At 39.6% G+C, this 14,659-nt stretch overlaps 1 protein-coding gene across 1 annotated transcript in view; it reads right to left on the bottom strand.

Moving 5' to 3' along the window:
* Positions 1–844: 844 nt before the first annotated feature.
* Positions 845–14,659, bottom strand: part of NAV2 (neuron navigator 2) — a 197,750-nt gene continuing 183,935 nt past the window's right edge. The window contains exons 29-34 of the mRNA XM_081343733.1: positions 12,899–13,134; positions 11,452–11,606; positions 9,439–9,707; positions 8,520–8,638; positions 3,555–3,758; positions 845–1,606 (exon numbers count right to left, since the gene is read on the bottom strand). Coding sequence (XP_081199859.1) covers positions 1,481–1,606; positions 3,555–3,758; positions 8,520–8,638; positions 9,439–9,707; positions 11,452–11,606; positions 12,899–13,134 — 1,109 coding nt within the window. The 3' untranslated portion in view covers positions 845–1,480. The remainder of the gene's footprint in view (positions 1,607–3,554; positions 3,759–8,519; positions 8,639–9,438; positions 9,708–11,451; positions 11,607–12,898; positions 13,135–14,659) is intronic.

Below are 14,659 nucleotides of genomic sequence, written 5' to 3'. Positions count from 1 at the left end.
ATCTCTTTCCACGGAACCGGTCCCTGGTGCCCAAAAGGTTGGGGGGCCCACTGATTTAGAGGAGTGGAACTTCAGGAACAGATTGCTATGGGACATGAGGCCATTGGGACAAAAAAGTAAGAAACTGTACCATACAGTGGAAGAATGGAATTATCTTTCTTTTTTTTTCCAATCTGGACAACTCTCTTTTCCGAGCTTTGTTGGAACATTTGGTACAGTTATGAAATGATCCCAAAACCCGAACGAATGATTTGAGGGAATGACACTCCTGTGTTATGTATTTGAGGCTGGCATCCGCTGAATCCAAAGACAAAGAGACTGGAGCTTTGTTTTCACTTTTTACAAAGCACTTCTTCTAGTTGCAGAGAAATGTTGTGATCCAGGTCACTTCAACAGAGAGTTCTGAAGCAAATATGAAAAGAAATTCTAGCAACTTGTTTTGGTTTTTTCTTATATGTGTTTTTCCCAGACTTTGGATCATGGCTAAAACACTCCACAATTGTTGCTTTAATTAACACTGGCAGCTTTAGAGATGGTTTTAGAAAGATATACAGCTACTGTGCTCGAGCCCAATGCTTGGAACTATAGAAACAAATGAAATAACCAAAACAAGGGATCATGGTCTCAAATTGCAGAAGACCTAGGTTTTGCATTATATATGTGAATATTTTAAACTTCCCTATTTGTAATCTCTTTGCCTTTTATGGAATGTTATTGCCAAGGCGAGCAATTATTACAGCACCAGAATTATTGAGGTTAGGCTGAAAAAATATGACTTGGAAAAAAGCCAGCCATTAAATGAGTTTGTACAGAAGCAGCATAGCTGAGATCCTCTCCCCTTTGGGATCTGATGTGGCACAATGCTTCCTAGGTTCACAACTTTGATGGTGAATGGGTGTTTTTTTTTCTCCATTTATTGCCTCCAACTCACTCTGCCCAGAGATTAATGGAGTATACCTTATGTGAATTAAACACAATTCTCTCGCGCTTCAGTTTTTCCTCTACTCGCCTCCCCGGCACCCTTGTAATGAAATTTACTCCAGATGTCCTTTTAAATATTGGAGCAGATTTAGGGAATCAAGAGATAATGGCAATCCACTTCACAAGCAGAAGTTGTTTGGTCAATGGACAGACACAACTAGATAAGCACCGTTGTTTTTATGAAAACAATGTGTTCAGTGTCGTAGGCATGTGAACTCACAGCAATGTAAACTACAAAACAAAAGAAAAAACAAAAATAGTGCAGTTCTTATTAAGGAAAACAAAACACAAGATATAAAACATCAGCTGGGTTGCCTGCACCCATCTTGGACACTGAATGAGGGAGGCAGAGAGGATGGAAGAGACTGTATTGTTCTCGCAGCTCTAATACTGAGATGTCCTTCTGAACCAAGGTAAATTCTCTCCATGGCTTGGTGATTCATTTTTTCTAAGGGAGGCAAAGGATGGACCACTGGAAACAACCATTTCTAAGTTCTATTCATAACGTTGACTCCAGGGATGAGTCAAGGATATCATCGTGATGGCTATTGCTGTTGGAGTCACTGTCGTAACTCTGTGGACTTGAATAATTAGCTGCCTCCTGCAACCTCATCAGCATGTTCATCTGGTGAAATACAGAAAGGACAAAACATATTACTTGACTGTCATGGTCACCTGCCTCTCTCGGGCAACTGAAGCAGACATGGATTTTTATGAACTCTCTTCTGCAGTTAGCAGTTTGGCCTGGTCTCAGAGCCACACCAGGCCTATCCAAAGCCTTCACTGTTGGCTCTGCTGATATCACTGTGAGACCTTAAATCGGCATTCCTCAGTTTGCTAGGACCTCCACAGCAGAAGCAAAGCCTTACATTAGAGATTAAAACATGTTGTGTGTGCACTCATGAAGAAACACTGTTATAGAGGATAAAGGGACCTGGCTTTATGACTTAGTGCAGACATGTCAAACACAAGGCCCGGGGGCCAGATGCGGCCCGTGAAGTGGTTTCATGTGGCCCGCGAAGCCATCCTGGAAACAGTGAGGGAATGGCCCCCACTGCCTTGGCCCTGGCCCAGAGACCCTCCTTCTGCCAGAGACCCTCAGATCTGTCCCACTCCTGCCCAGGCCCCCATAGGCACCCTTGATGCGAACGATGTAGAGCTGGCCACACCCATCCAGTAGGCAAATACGCACTCTAGCCATGCCCACCCAGTAGGCCACGCCCACCCTGGCCATACCCACCCGGCCCCCTGAGGGCAACCACAATGCTGATGCGGCCCTCAATGAAATTGAGTGGGATTGTCTAACTTTCAGCAAAATCCAATCATTAATCTTTTTTCCCCCATCATAGACTGAGTTGCTCTACCCACAGGACAAACAAAATAGACCTAACAACTAATTCTTTTCTAGGATAGAACTGGATACATCATTGATTTGCATTGTAATCGTGAGGAGAACTATATGGAAAAATAAATGCACATTGGACATCCTGGTTGAATAAACAATGAAAATCCAGTATCGTGTCAATTTCACACTGGATGATCCACATGGTTTAACGCCATTACAACTTTTCTACTTGCCAGGCAATGTCATCAGTTCAGAAGAAACAGCTTGTTGTTCATTTCTAGGGCTTCAAACATTACAGCAGTTCCATAGGAAGCCATAGGAAATTTCAGCAATTTCTACAATGCTGCTTGGTTTTAACATAAAACAGCACCGCATACTGTATATGGACCGCCTTATTATAGAGATAATAAAGCCATGTTTTCTAACAAATATTCTTTCCTACAAATTTTAAACGGCAGCTGCAATGATGCAATCTCCTTGTCCTTAGTTACAGTCAATACATTTAATAAAGCAAACATAAGTAACTGTCAAGTCTTAGAGTCTGGATCAGCATTTTGGAAAGATCGATTTATTATAAATTTGAGTTATTAAAAATATTTTACTAAAACTTGCTTGAGATCAATACAGGTAGTCCTCAACTTACAACGGTTCATTTTGTGACCATTCAAAGTTACAACAGCACTGAAAAAAGGGACTTACGACCGTTTTCACACTTACAACCATTGCAGCATTCCCCCTTGGTCATGTAATCAAAATTCGGATGCTTGTCAAGTGGTTCGTATTTATGATGGTCACAGAGTCCTGGGGTCACATAATCCCCTTTTGCAACCTTCTGATAGGCAAAGTCAATGTGAGAGTCAGATTCGCTTATCAACCATGATACAACTGCAGTGATTTACTTAAGAACTGGGGTAATAAAGGCGGTAAAATGGGGAAAAATTCACTTAACAAATGTTTTGCTTAGCAGCAGTTGGGGTCAATTGTGGTCATAATTCGAGGACTATCTGTATAAATCACCACACACAGAGCCCCACAGTAATTTCATTTCTATCCAACAATAATACTAAATTCCTAGTATAAATCACACAACCCCGCCACACCTATTCCAAGTTTACCTTTAGAATATTTTACAAATTAATTTGAAGAAACAGCCTTGATACCTCCCAGCGTTTAATCCTTTCACCATCTAATGTCCCGTATATAAACAACGTTATGCTGAGAATCTCACCAGAGGATCTCCTTCAGCATCACTAGGTGGAACCTGTTTGCTGGTTGAACCTTCTCGTGGCATAGAATAGCCATCAAAGCCAACATCTTCTGGACGCAGTTGCAACAAAGGAGGCCACTCGTGGTGTTGTGGGGTAGCTGCCCATGGATAAGTGTCCATCACCCATTTGGCAGGATCCTCCCACGGTGCTCTTCTACCATACAACTGCAAACAACAGTACAAACCCATTCTGAATAAAGGGATTTGATATCAAACTCGTTTTTAGCCACAAATGCATAGCAACACTCTCATGTTTTCCTCATGAGTTCAACTCATGTGAGGAATCTTCCAATCCTGTGTTTATAACAGACATGTCAAACACAAGGCCCGGGGGCCGGATCCGGCCCGCGAAGTGGTTTCATGCGGCCCGCGAAGCCATCCTGGAAACAGTGAGGGAACGGCCCCCACTACCTTGGCCCTGGCCCAGAGACCCTCCTTCTGCCAGAGACCCTCAGATCTGTCCCACTCCTGCCCAGGCCCCCATAGGCACCCTTGATGGGAAGGATGTAGAGCTGGCTATGCCCACCCAGTAGGCCATACGCACTCTAGCCACGCCCACCCAGTAGGCCACGCCCACCCTGGCCACACCCACCGGGCCCCCTGAGGGCAACCACAATGCTGATGCGGCCCTCAAGGAAATTGAGTTTGACACCCCTGGTTTATAACAATGTGAATAAGAGGAAAATAAAAGATGAGAGAGAGAGAGCAGCGGTCTCCTCGTTTTTCAACCAGAAGGTCTACCATGTGCTGAAAATAGTCTGACAATGTGGAGAGAAAACAAACAGAGCAGAGTTGGATGTTATTGGGTTTTTAAAAATCTAAACTACTGGGACTTTTTAAAAAAAATATTTTAGAAGTACCGCTATCTATATTTTTGAATCTCTCTCTCTCTCTTCATTTAAAAGAAAAATGCAGGAAGCAATGCTATATACATATTTTATACCTCCAAATCCTGAATGAAGGCTGGGATATGAATCTGCTAAATGAATGAATGCCTCCTACATAGACGCAAAACTTGGGAGAAAAATACATTCATTTGAGACTGAAGAACAAATTGGCATTTTTAGATCTAAGCCAGAGATGATAAAAAAAAAACTCCTGACAATCCAGAAAAAAAAATTCTGCTAAAAGATACAAATACATGTGACCATGGATGCCTATTACACTCAATATTTAGGGAGGAAGATTCTCCTCTCCTACCCATATTCTTAGCACCTTCTACACTGACAGCACAACAAAGGCTTTGTGAGCAAAATCTGCCCACTAGATGTCACCATATCTTCTGAAAGCAAATCTTAAATTAGGGAAAGCCACCAATAAAAGCGCAGATCTTTTTGCGGAATGCTTCTTGGGTGGTTCAACAATTACTACAGGAGACAGTGGGTGGAAGAAAATGTCAAGATTGCCTCTCCCAACTTGATGTCTTCTAGATGTGCTGTGAATTTCAAGTCCCATCACCTCAACAAAATGAGACCAGAGATCAACTTTGCTGATTGGGTTATATTGCAACATATCGGGGAGCACAACAGCTAACAGCTGAATTAAGGTACACAACTCTTAAAAAAAATAGTTGTCTACCTTTTTAACTCTTCCCTTTTATTCCCCTTCCTTTGTAATGGCCATTTTGCCTTATAAGCCAGTTTTAATATTGATCTCTCTAAGGTGTTCTGGAAAAATTGGGGCTCAAGAGCTATGATAAATATTTTAAATTCTTTTTTTTTAAAAAAAGGTTCTTTATTCCAAAGGCAAGGGTGAACCTGGTAAGTCAAGACATACAACATTCAAATCCAATTTTTATGGCTCACACAGGACTGCGCAAAGCTTCAAAGGGGCCATTTCCCTCAGGCAAGGCACCTGGAAAGCTCGCCTTTGAAGCTATTTCCTGCATGAAGCAGTGCAGCCCATCCACCCTACCAGTTCCTAAAGCAAAGCAAAACGGTCCTGCGGCTTGGCTTCCCCTCACTTCAGAGGCCTCCTTCAGCACTTCCAAATAACTGCAGTGCAGCGTCCTGGCATGGCCAGTGGTTCAAAATGCTGCCTCCTGCATTTTTACCCAGGGACATTTATCTTAAATTTTATCTTCCCTTCACTCCTGGGGAAAAAACAAAACAAAAAACAGTTCTGGAAATGATTTGTTGCTGCTGCTCTGGATGTTGCCAAATTCACTTCTGGGTGATCAGGTGGTTTATTCTTGTTACAGGTAGCAATGAAAGGAGTGACAGACAGTGGGGCAAAAGCGGTTTGGGGTGTCTCTAATTCAGTCTCAGGTATAAGGAATGTGCAGAAGGGATTTCTAGTGCAGCTCTATCTATCCACTACATAACTTAATTGGGACTTCTAGTCCCTGAATATAGGTTAGGAATTCCAGGATCTTCAACATGGCTGGAACACACTAGCTGAGAAATACTGCATTGGGGGGTTGTTCCAGAGTTGAAGTAAAACTGAGGAGTCAAATCTAGTCTCACTTTATAGTTTGAGCAAATCCTTCTCTCTCAGTCCAATCTACTCAAAATGTTGTTATTGTGGGGATAAAACCACTGGAAACATTTCTGTCTTGAGGCTATTTCATATAATGGTAAGAAGTGAAAGTGGTCTTGGACTGCAAAAACTGCAGTGGTTCATCTTAGCTTCCTGTAAGGTGAATGTGTGTGCTTGAAACCAAATGTTTGATACATTCACAGTTTACATTGTTGGGTATGCAGTTAAACCTTTTTCAATAAATCTTGAAATAAACAATGGAATATGCAAAGAGATTCTACGACCTGCTGAACAACCCGTTTAATATACTCAGAGACAGACAGACAAGCATGATGCATGTCAAAGTTATTGCTATGTTACATCTGAAAGAGATATTCGTACAAATATTGAAAATTATACTCAAGCACTCAGAGACTTTTATTGCTTAGAAATAGTGAAAGGCATTTTTTCCCACTCAATTCCTCTATAATCAGAATAATATATAGTTTGTTAATGTGCACATTGCTATTTAATATGTCACGAACTAGTTTCTGAATCATGGTAAATTAAAATTACAATTTTCTCTTGACCCATCTCTTCCCATTACTAGTTTTCTGTCTGATAATTGCAAGGTGGTAAATATATCGATCTATTAGAAATATATACTTACATGAATATTTGGATTAGATAGCTATATAGAGAATTGTAACTCTTTTACAGCTAAAATGATATAGTATATATTTTTTTCTTTTTTTTGTTGTAAAGGCTTTCTATGTGTTTTTGTTTCAGAATAAATTTATTTAAGATTGAATATGACACAAGGGTGGAGAGATAACGGCACTTTTCAGGAGCTGGTGAATAACCAAGTTGGAGCCCAAGTCAAATGTTTATTTAACTTTCCAATTTTCCAAATTTCCAGAAAAACTCAAACTAGAGCAAGTGGGGGCTATTACAATGGCCTGCTCATGGCTCAAAGTAGAATACCCCATGACAAAGACTATGCTATATTCTTTCCACAGTGATGTACCCAAGGAGTCACTGAGTGGACAGAAACAAGGGCGGGTCCTGTTCTTCATTTCAAAGTCATAAAAAGTGTTTATAAGCATTAAAACCCTTGAGAAAAAGAGAATTGCCAAATTGAAATAAGTGCCAAATTTAATGTTTCTTCATTTGATAGTACTACAGAGGAAAGTCCCTGCAGCACACAGAGAACCAGCTTTCTGCATCAGGATTAACATCCTGTTGTTGATGCAACCTGACCTCAACAAAACAAATATTCACATTATGGAAAGAGAAGTCTGCCCTAGGGCACTTTTTTGAAAACTTCAGTTGTTCTGAGCATGGCTCCCTGTGTTGATGTAACTTGAATGCCTCCAGTGGGGTGGTTTTACATGTCTATCCCTTGGACAACTGTGCTAACAATAGTCCAGCTTGGATAATATTAGTTAGACAGTATCTAACCAAGGATTCCTAGCTGATTTATTCCAACTGTCTGCATTTCCTTCCATATCAGTAGCAGGGAATATAAGGCCTCATGAATGACCATTCCATCCACCTGAAGAAGAAGGCATCAGCATGCTCGGATACGCAGGAGTCCAAAATGAAATTTCTGCAGAACAGCCCGTTAAAAGGGAAATACCTTCTTAAAATGGGCAAATGAGAAAACTGGGAACAGTGATAAATCAAGAACTCCAAGTTTGTCTATGATTATTGAGGTCATAGACCAAGGAGGTCATAGACCTGTAGGAGGTCATAGACCTGTAGGAGCACATGGCCTTAAATAGCAATAGCACTTAGACTTATATATCACTTCATAGTGCTCTATAGCACTCTTTAAGCAGTTTACCAAGTCAACATATTGTCCCCTGCAATCTGGGTCCTCATTTTACTGACCTCAGAAGGATGGAAAGCTGAGCCAACCTTGAGCCGGTCAGGATTGAACTCCTCGCTGTGGGCAGAGTTAGTCTGCAAAGTTGCGTTCTAACCACTGCGCCACCAGGCGCAGTGGTTAAATAAGTGAATAAATAAATAAATAAATCTGAATCTCAGAGCACTTAAGCAGGGCTGATATTTTCAATTCCATTTGGGAGAAAAATGGGGGGGGGTTTAAAGGTAAAAGACTACTCTTGTTGAGACATAGCAATCCTTTAAAAAAAACCTCCAAAATTGGGTGATTGTTACCATTTTGGCAAGTTTAAAAGGAAAAACCAATGTCTTAAGCACTAGCAATGATTTTTCCCCTTAATGCTCAACAAAACATGGAAAAATAGATCAAAAAATGTTGGCTTTGTTGCCTCTTGGGACATTTGTGGCTGTTTTCAGAAAGGGCACAAAAAAGTGTGGTCCCATGCCTGTTGTCCAGGGATTTCAGGATTTTGCGAGGTCCTGTCTGACCACAACCAGCCTGCATTTGTGCACCTGTGCTGTATTTGTCATATTTATATCCCAGTTTTTGTAAACTGTGCTTACCTGTAGCCCTTCTCTGACAGCCTCAAGAAGATAGGGAACAATAGAATAGTTCCATAAGTCAGTAAACCAAACCCTTGACCCATCCACATCTAGAGGGCAAGAGAGAAACAGGCGTGGACCTGTGAAAATCAAGGGAAATGTAAAGTTGATTATTTTCAGTAAGGAGGAACTGATGCATTTATTTTAACCATAACATCATGCAACAACAACAGAAATAAAAAAAATAAGACAGATAAGGAAAATTTATTATGATAGAGTATATTAGTTGTACGAAATAAACAATTTACATGTATTTATACTAAGCAGGAATTTATCATCAAAAACATGTTGTTTGCGGCATCTTGGATGATGAACATTTAAAAGTGAGTTTTCTCTGTATAATCAGATAATTTAGATTATATAATTATCAGATAATAATCAGATGACCTCTAATTTTCTATGAAAAGAGACATTAATGTTTTCTGTTCACAAGAAGCCTATGAAAGATTAGGACACTTATTTATTTATTCATCAAATTTGTATGGCTGCCCATCTCACTATAGTGATATCTGCAGCTAACCACAGCTAAAAAAAATAGCAAATAAAATATATAACTGGCAGCCAAAGTAAAAACTAGTCAGCCAGCTATTATAGTAACCATCTCACAAACTCTTAACTTGCAATCCAACCTCTATGTACAACTCTCTCTTGAGGACGTTGTGATACTCAGCAGGCTGGGGCCATCTAATCTCCAAGGGAATCATGTTCCAAAGGACAGGACCCTGATAGAAAAAGATCACTTTTTTGGTCCCACCCAATGATACGCCTTAATTGTTGGGACTCACAGCATTCCTGTTCGGTCAGATCCAACGGGTTAGGAAGAAATGATTGGACAGAAGTCAACCTGCAAATAATCTGGGCATAGTTTTAAATTTCTCACCGATAGTAACATCTGAAGAACTGTGAGCTTCCAAGAACTTGTTGAGATGTTGCCAAACCTTGGGAATCCAGTCTACAATCTTAATTAATTCTGCATTTCTCACCCGGCCACCAATTTCTGTTTCAATGAGTTTTCTTCTCAAGAATCGGGCAAGAAAGCCCTTGACTGGCTCAGTATGATTGGCACATAGTACCCATCTAAAGTTGTGGTGCAGCTGGAGGTTAGGAGTGGAGGAAGTGGCTTGGTTCATTGTTCCAATGATGTAAGGGCTGTAGGGAAAAGATTAGCCAGCTTTTATTTTTAGAAAATCTTTTTTTTTAAATTTGCATTATCATCCCATGTGCTTTTTTTTCTTTTTCTTTTTGCTTCCTACACATAACCTGTGAACAGATTCTATCCCAGGGTTATTGTGATGCTCCTCCGTGCTAGCTGAATTTCTGGGATGCTTTAGAATATTTTATTTACTCTTCAGGGAGACAGTCAGTTAAATCTTTGAAAAAAACATTTTAAAAACAGTGTGAGAAAAATTTAAAATGTACAGATTTAAAAGAGGAGGGTTTCTGGAAAGGAAAGTGCTCAGAATGTATTTGTATTGTATTTGTATTTGTATTTATTAAATTTGTATACCGCCCTTCTCCCGAGGGACTCAGGGCGGTGAACAGGGCACATATAAATAGAGCATACAAAAATTAAAAAAGAAATAATCGCCCAGATAAAACAGTAACAATATAAACGGAGTCCTGAGTCCTTCGGGAAAGGGCGGTATATAAATGTAATTAAATAAATAAATAAATAAATAAATAAATAAATAAATAAATAAATAAATAAAAAAAACCAATTAAAAACCCTAACTTCCCCCATCAGGCCAGGCCAGCTTGTTCAAATAAATGGGTCTTCAGACCGCGTCGGAAGGAGCGCAGGTCCGGTGCCGTCCAGAGCTCAACCGGCAGCTGGTTCCATAAAGCCGGAGTGTGAACCCCCCCCCCAAAATTGAGAAATGAAAACCCGAATGAAATCTAGAGCAGTCTTCCTGTCAAGCACAGGAAATCAGGAGTCAAGGTGGTTCACATGAATACAGGTTTATTGCATGCTAACACTCTCTACAAGAATCTGAACTACTAAGGGTCAAAGCAAATTGGCAGTAGATAAGAGTTAATGGAATTCAAGGGGGGCTGGGCTTAGATCTCTTGTGGGCATGAAGAGACTTGAGGCTTATGACATACTTGACCTCTCCCTTGGACTCAGCCTGGTCATCTACACTTCCCTAACCTGTCCTTTGGATGTACTGCTCATGGTAGAATTCAGAATCTACCTAAAAGGTAGTTTTTGGTGAGGGATGTAGAGCAGGGGATGGACAGCTATTTTCAAATTACTCCAGCCATTATGTGCTATCAATGAAAAAAGGACTGGCTTTTTAAAAAGAAAAGACAGGCATTGGCAGAACTCTGCAGAAAAAAGGCTGGTTTTCCATCTCTCCCAAAGCTTCTGTTAATATTGAATCTTTAAGAAGCTGGAGAAGTCTACATAATCAAAGCATAGAAATATTTTTTTTAGGGATCTCCTAGTTTTGTAGACACAGATAAAATGAAAAGCCAGGGATTTGCTTTAGATTTTTTTTATTTCTGTTTGCTGTGTAGTTATGTCCTTTGGGTCTATCGGTTATAGAATGTAGCGCTTTACATCAAATCTCAGGGTACGTTTGTGAAAATAATTCATGTACTAATTTGAATAAATCTTCAGTCAAACCTTTGGTTGCAGGATTTATAGCTGCATTTATTTTTTACTGATTTAGACTATATTCATATAGAAATCCTGCATGCTTACTTAAGAGAAATGGTTACTTCTGAGTAGCAGTTGAACTAAAATCAATAATATTTTACTAAGATTTATTTAAATAAACAATATTCTATTTGTGGGCACTGAAATCAGTTAAATGAATCTTCACAGAATATGTTTGTTGATAGAGAAAGAGACTTTCCACTATGAAAGGCAAAGGTAAAACAATGCTGTTACCATTTGTGGTACTTGCAGTTCAAAAGCCCATTGAAGATCTCTCCTAGAGAGCTGACATGATGTAAATTGTCCAGGATGATTACAAGAGGCATCTCCACTGCATTATTTTCACTGCTACATTGGTCTGCAAGGTTGGAGAGGTATTGTCGGAGTTCCTGTAAAAAGAGAAAAAAATGCAATCAGAAAAAAAAACAACAACCTGGCTTGCAATTGTGTTTCGGAGATCTTGGGAGGGAAGGAAGGCTGTTTGGTTCAATTCTAAAAAGTTTGTTGGAAAAATCTAGCAGTAACCCCAGAGCAACCTAGTTCTTTAAAACATATTTTGAATAAACTCTTGAAATAATTCTTCAGGCAAGCTGGTTTTGTAGCTTGAGGTAAGTGTTCTTTTGCTTAATCCTCAAATAGTGATTCTCAAAGCATGTAATTGCTTCTCTGTATAGTGATAGGTCTACCTTGATCTCATATCTGAATAGGATATTTAGAATAGTATCTAAAGCCAGGAGTAGAACAGGGCCTATGAAAAGCAGCAATTATGAAAATTTGGCATTATATGCCTGGATAAGGAAGAAGACAAAAAGGGAAGTAGCACTGACAGGCTTGGAATTCCTAAAGGATTAAGACACCAGTCAAGATATTCCATTTCCAGGAATGCCATTGTATAGGTGGATTTTGTAGAGTATTAGTACAAATTATCATTACAGGAGACAGAAGAGGAAATCCGAAAAGGCATTAATTAGTAACCAAATACTATTTCTCGTTATATAGAAGGATCCCTCTTCCCGGTCCAGAAATCATATCCATCTACTATTCAAGCAAAGTGCCTAACATATCTCCATTCTTGGTAAAGTATAAGAACTCATTTCCCATGAAATGTTTGCTCTGGAAGATAAAATTATTTATGAACAGAAACAACATTCATGCATGGAGACAAATTTACGTGTTCCAGGATAAACTTTCTGGATCCCATCTGGGTCAGTCACTGGGACCAGAGGTTTAATCTTCCAAGCTTTCTTAAAGGGAAAGGTTCCCCCGCACATGCGTGCTAGTCGTTTCCGACTCTAGGGGCCGGTGCTCATCTCTGTTTCAAAGCCAAAGAGCCAGCGCTTGTCCGAGGACGTCTCCGTGGTCATGTCACCAGCATCACTAGATGCCAAAGGCACACGGAATGCTGTTACCTTCCCACCATAGTGGTCCCTATTTTTCTATTTGCATTTTTATGTGCTTTCGAACTGCTAGGTTGGCAGAAGCTGGGACGAGTAACAGGCACTCACTCTGTTATGCGGCACTCGGGATTCGACCCGCCAAACTGCCGACCTTCTGATCAACAAGCTCAGCGTCCTAACCCACTGAGCCAAAAGCTTGGAAGAGTAAAACTCTGGTCTCTGTGATCAACACAGATTGGATCCAGAAGCAATATTTTCACCAACAGAGTATCTGTAACACTCACCTTACTGGACTTGTGATCCACATTAAAGGTTGCAATAGCACCATCAGCCAGATCCCTGCCCTCTCTAAGCACCATGTACTCAGACAGGCGATTGGCTAAGTAGGTCTTTCCAGTGCCGCTTGGACCAGACAAAATGATTCTCCGATGTTCTATCAAGAGTGACACGTAACGCTGTAGAATTGACTTTGGGATTAGAGACTCAAATACCAGACCATCCAAACTATTCTCTACAAGACCTGTAGTATTGGGGGGGGGGGGGAAGAGAAAAAAAACCACAATTTAAACCTTTTTTGTGTTTTTTTTCCTTTAATCTATTATGTCACTTGCACAAGAAAGAAGCGGTACTACTTCATATGTTGTATCTTTGAACTTCCCCATCCTCAAGCTCTTTAATTTTCAATTTTTATTAACTTTGATAAATAGGCAAAATACTCCTAATAATTCTAAAAGAACGTTCCTTTTTACAAAAAAAAGACTTCTACATAGAATGGAATAGAAAAAGGAAGATAATGCAGTACAATGGGGTCCAGTGGAACAGATCCTAATCAGTATCAACATTTTGCAATAAAGAACTTCAAAAATTTGTCACCTTGTAAGCCAGTGAATTAAAAACATGCCATACATGGTTTTTCAAAGGGAAAAAAAATATCTAGGTCTGACTAATGAAATAAGTAGTGCATTTCTGTTGTCAAAGTCAAGCTTCCTGTAGAGTTTTGAAACAATAAATACAATCATGATGTGCACACTGAGGTGATTTCAAGAGAAAAAATGAATGTGCAAATTGTTTCATGAATGTATGAATGCATAAATCAAAAGTATCCATATAGGTATTTGTACACTGATTAAAAATAATCAAGTGCTCTTTGTACTTCTCCATTTATTTATTTTTAGCTTATTCCAAAATTAATCAAAGTAACCTCTGAGAAATAAATATTTTGACTATCAAATGTAGGTGTCATGATTACTGGCCTAATCCATTTCTAAACATTCTCCATTCTTGTGATGGCTAGGCATACTAATTATGTGTATCAGAATCTTCTACCATCTGACAGATTGTAGATTTCTCTATCAATGTGCAACGCTAACTTGAGTTGCAGCATACTTTTCTTAAAGAGCATTTTTAATTTCAGCAGACAAAATATTTCACCATCAACTCTTCATGCAAAATCCAAAGGCAAACTCTTGGTTTGGGTTAAAAAAAAAGAAGAAAGAAATTAGGAGAAAGCATTTCAAGATTCCCCCTCTTCCACACTTTAAATTATTTTTTGCTCATCTGTAAATCTTGCTAATTGATGTCTATGGAGATTGTCAGTCATCTAGGTCATGATTGTCTCAAAAGGTGTTTTTTCCAAAGGCAGTTGGATTACGGTATGTTTTTTTTTTCCCTTGAGGAAGTTATTTTGCTTCTCATCCAAGAAGCTTCTTCAGTTCTGGCTCAGTTCTGACAGAACTGAAGAAGCTTTTTGGATGAGAAGCAAAACGTCTTCCTGAAGAGGGGGAAAAAACATAGTCCAGTTGTCTTTTGAAAAAGCACCTTTGAGACTTGCAAATTGATACTTGTCTCTTAATTCTCACTGGCTGCCTACTCATCAACATACATCATCTCAGTTTTCTGTTAGAAGAAGTTGCCTCCTTTTTTTGGCAGAAAAGCTTCCATACACAAAAAAGCTATTCATTGTCAGCAGGCACAGCTGGCTGACATAAAAGAGAAAGCTAGCAATTCTTGCAAACCAACAGATGGAACTTCTGCAGAACGACTGC

Source organism: Vipera berus, assembly GCF_964194415.1.
Source record: "Vipera berus genome assembly, chromosome: 1".
Lineage (NCBI taxonomy): Eukaryota > Metazoa > Chordata > Lepidosauria > Squamata > Viperidae > Vipera > Vipera berus.
Note: the sequence above shows the minus strand (reverse complement) of the source record. Positions and strands in the feature narration are given on the sequence as shown.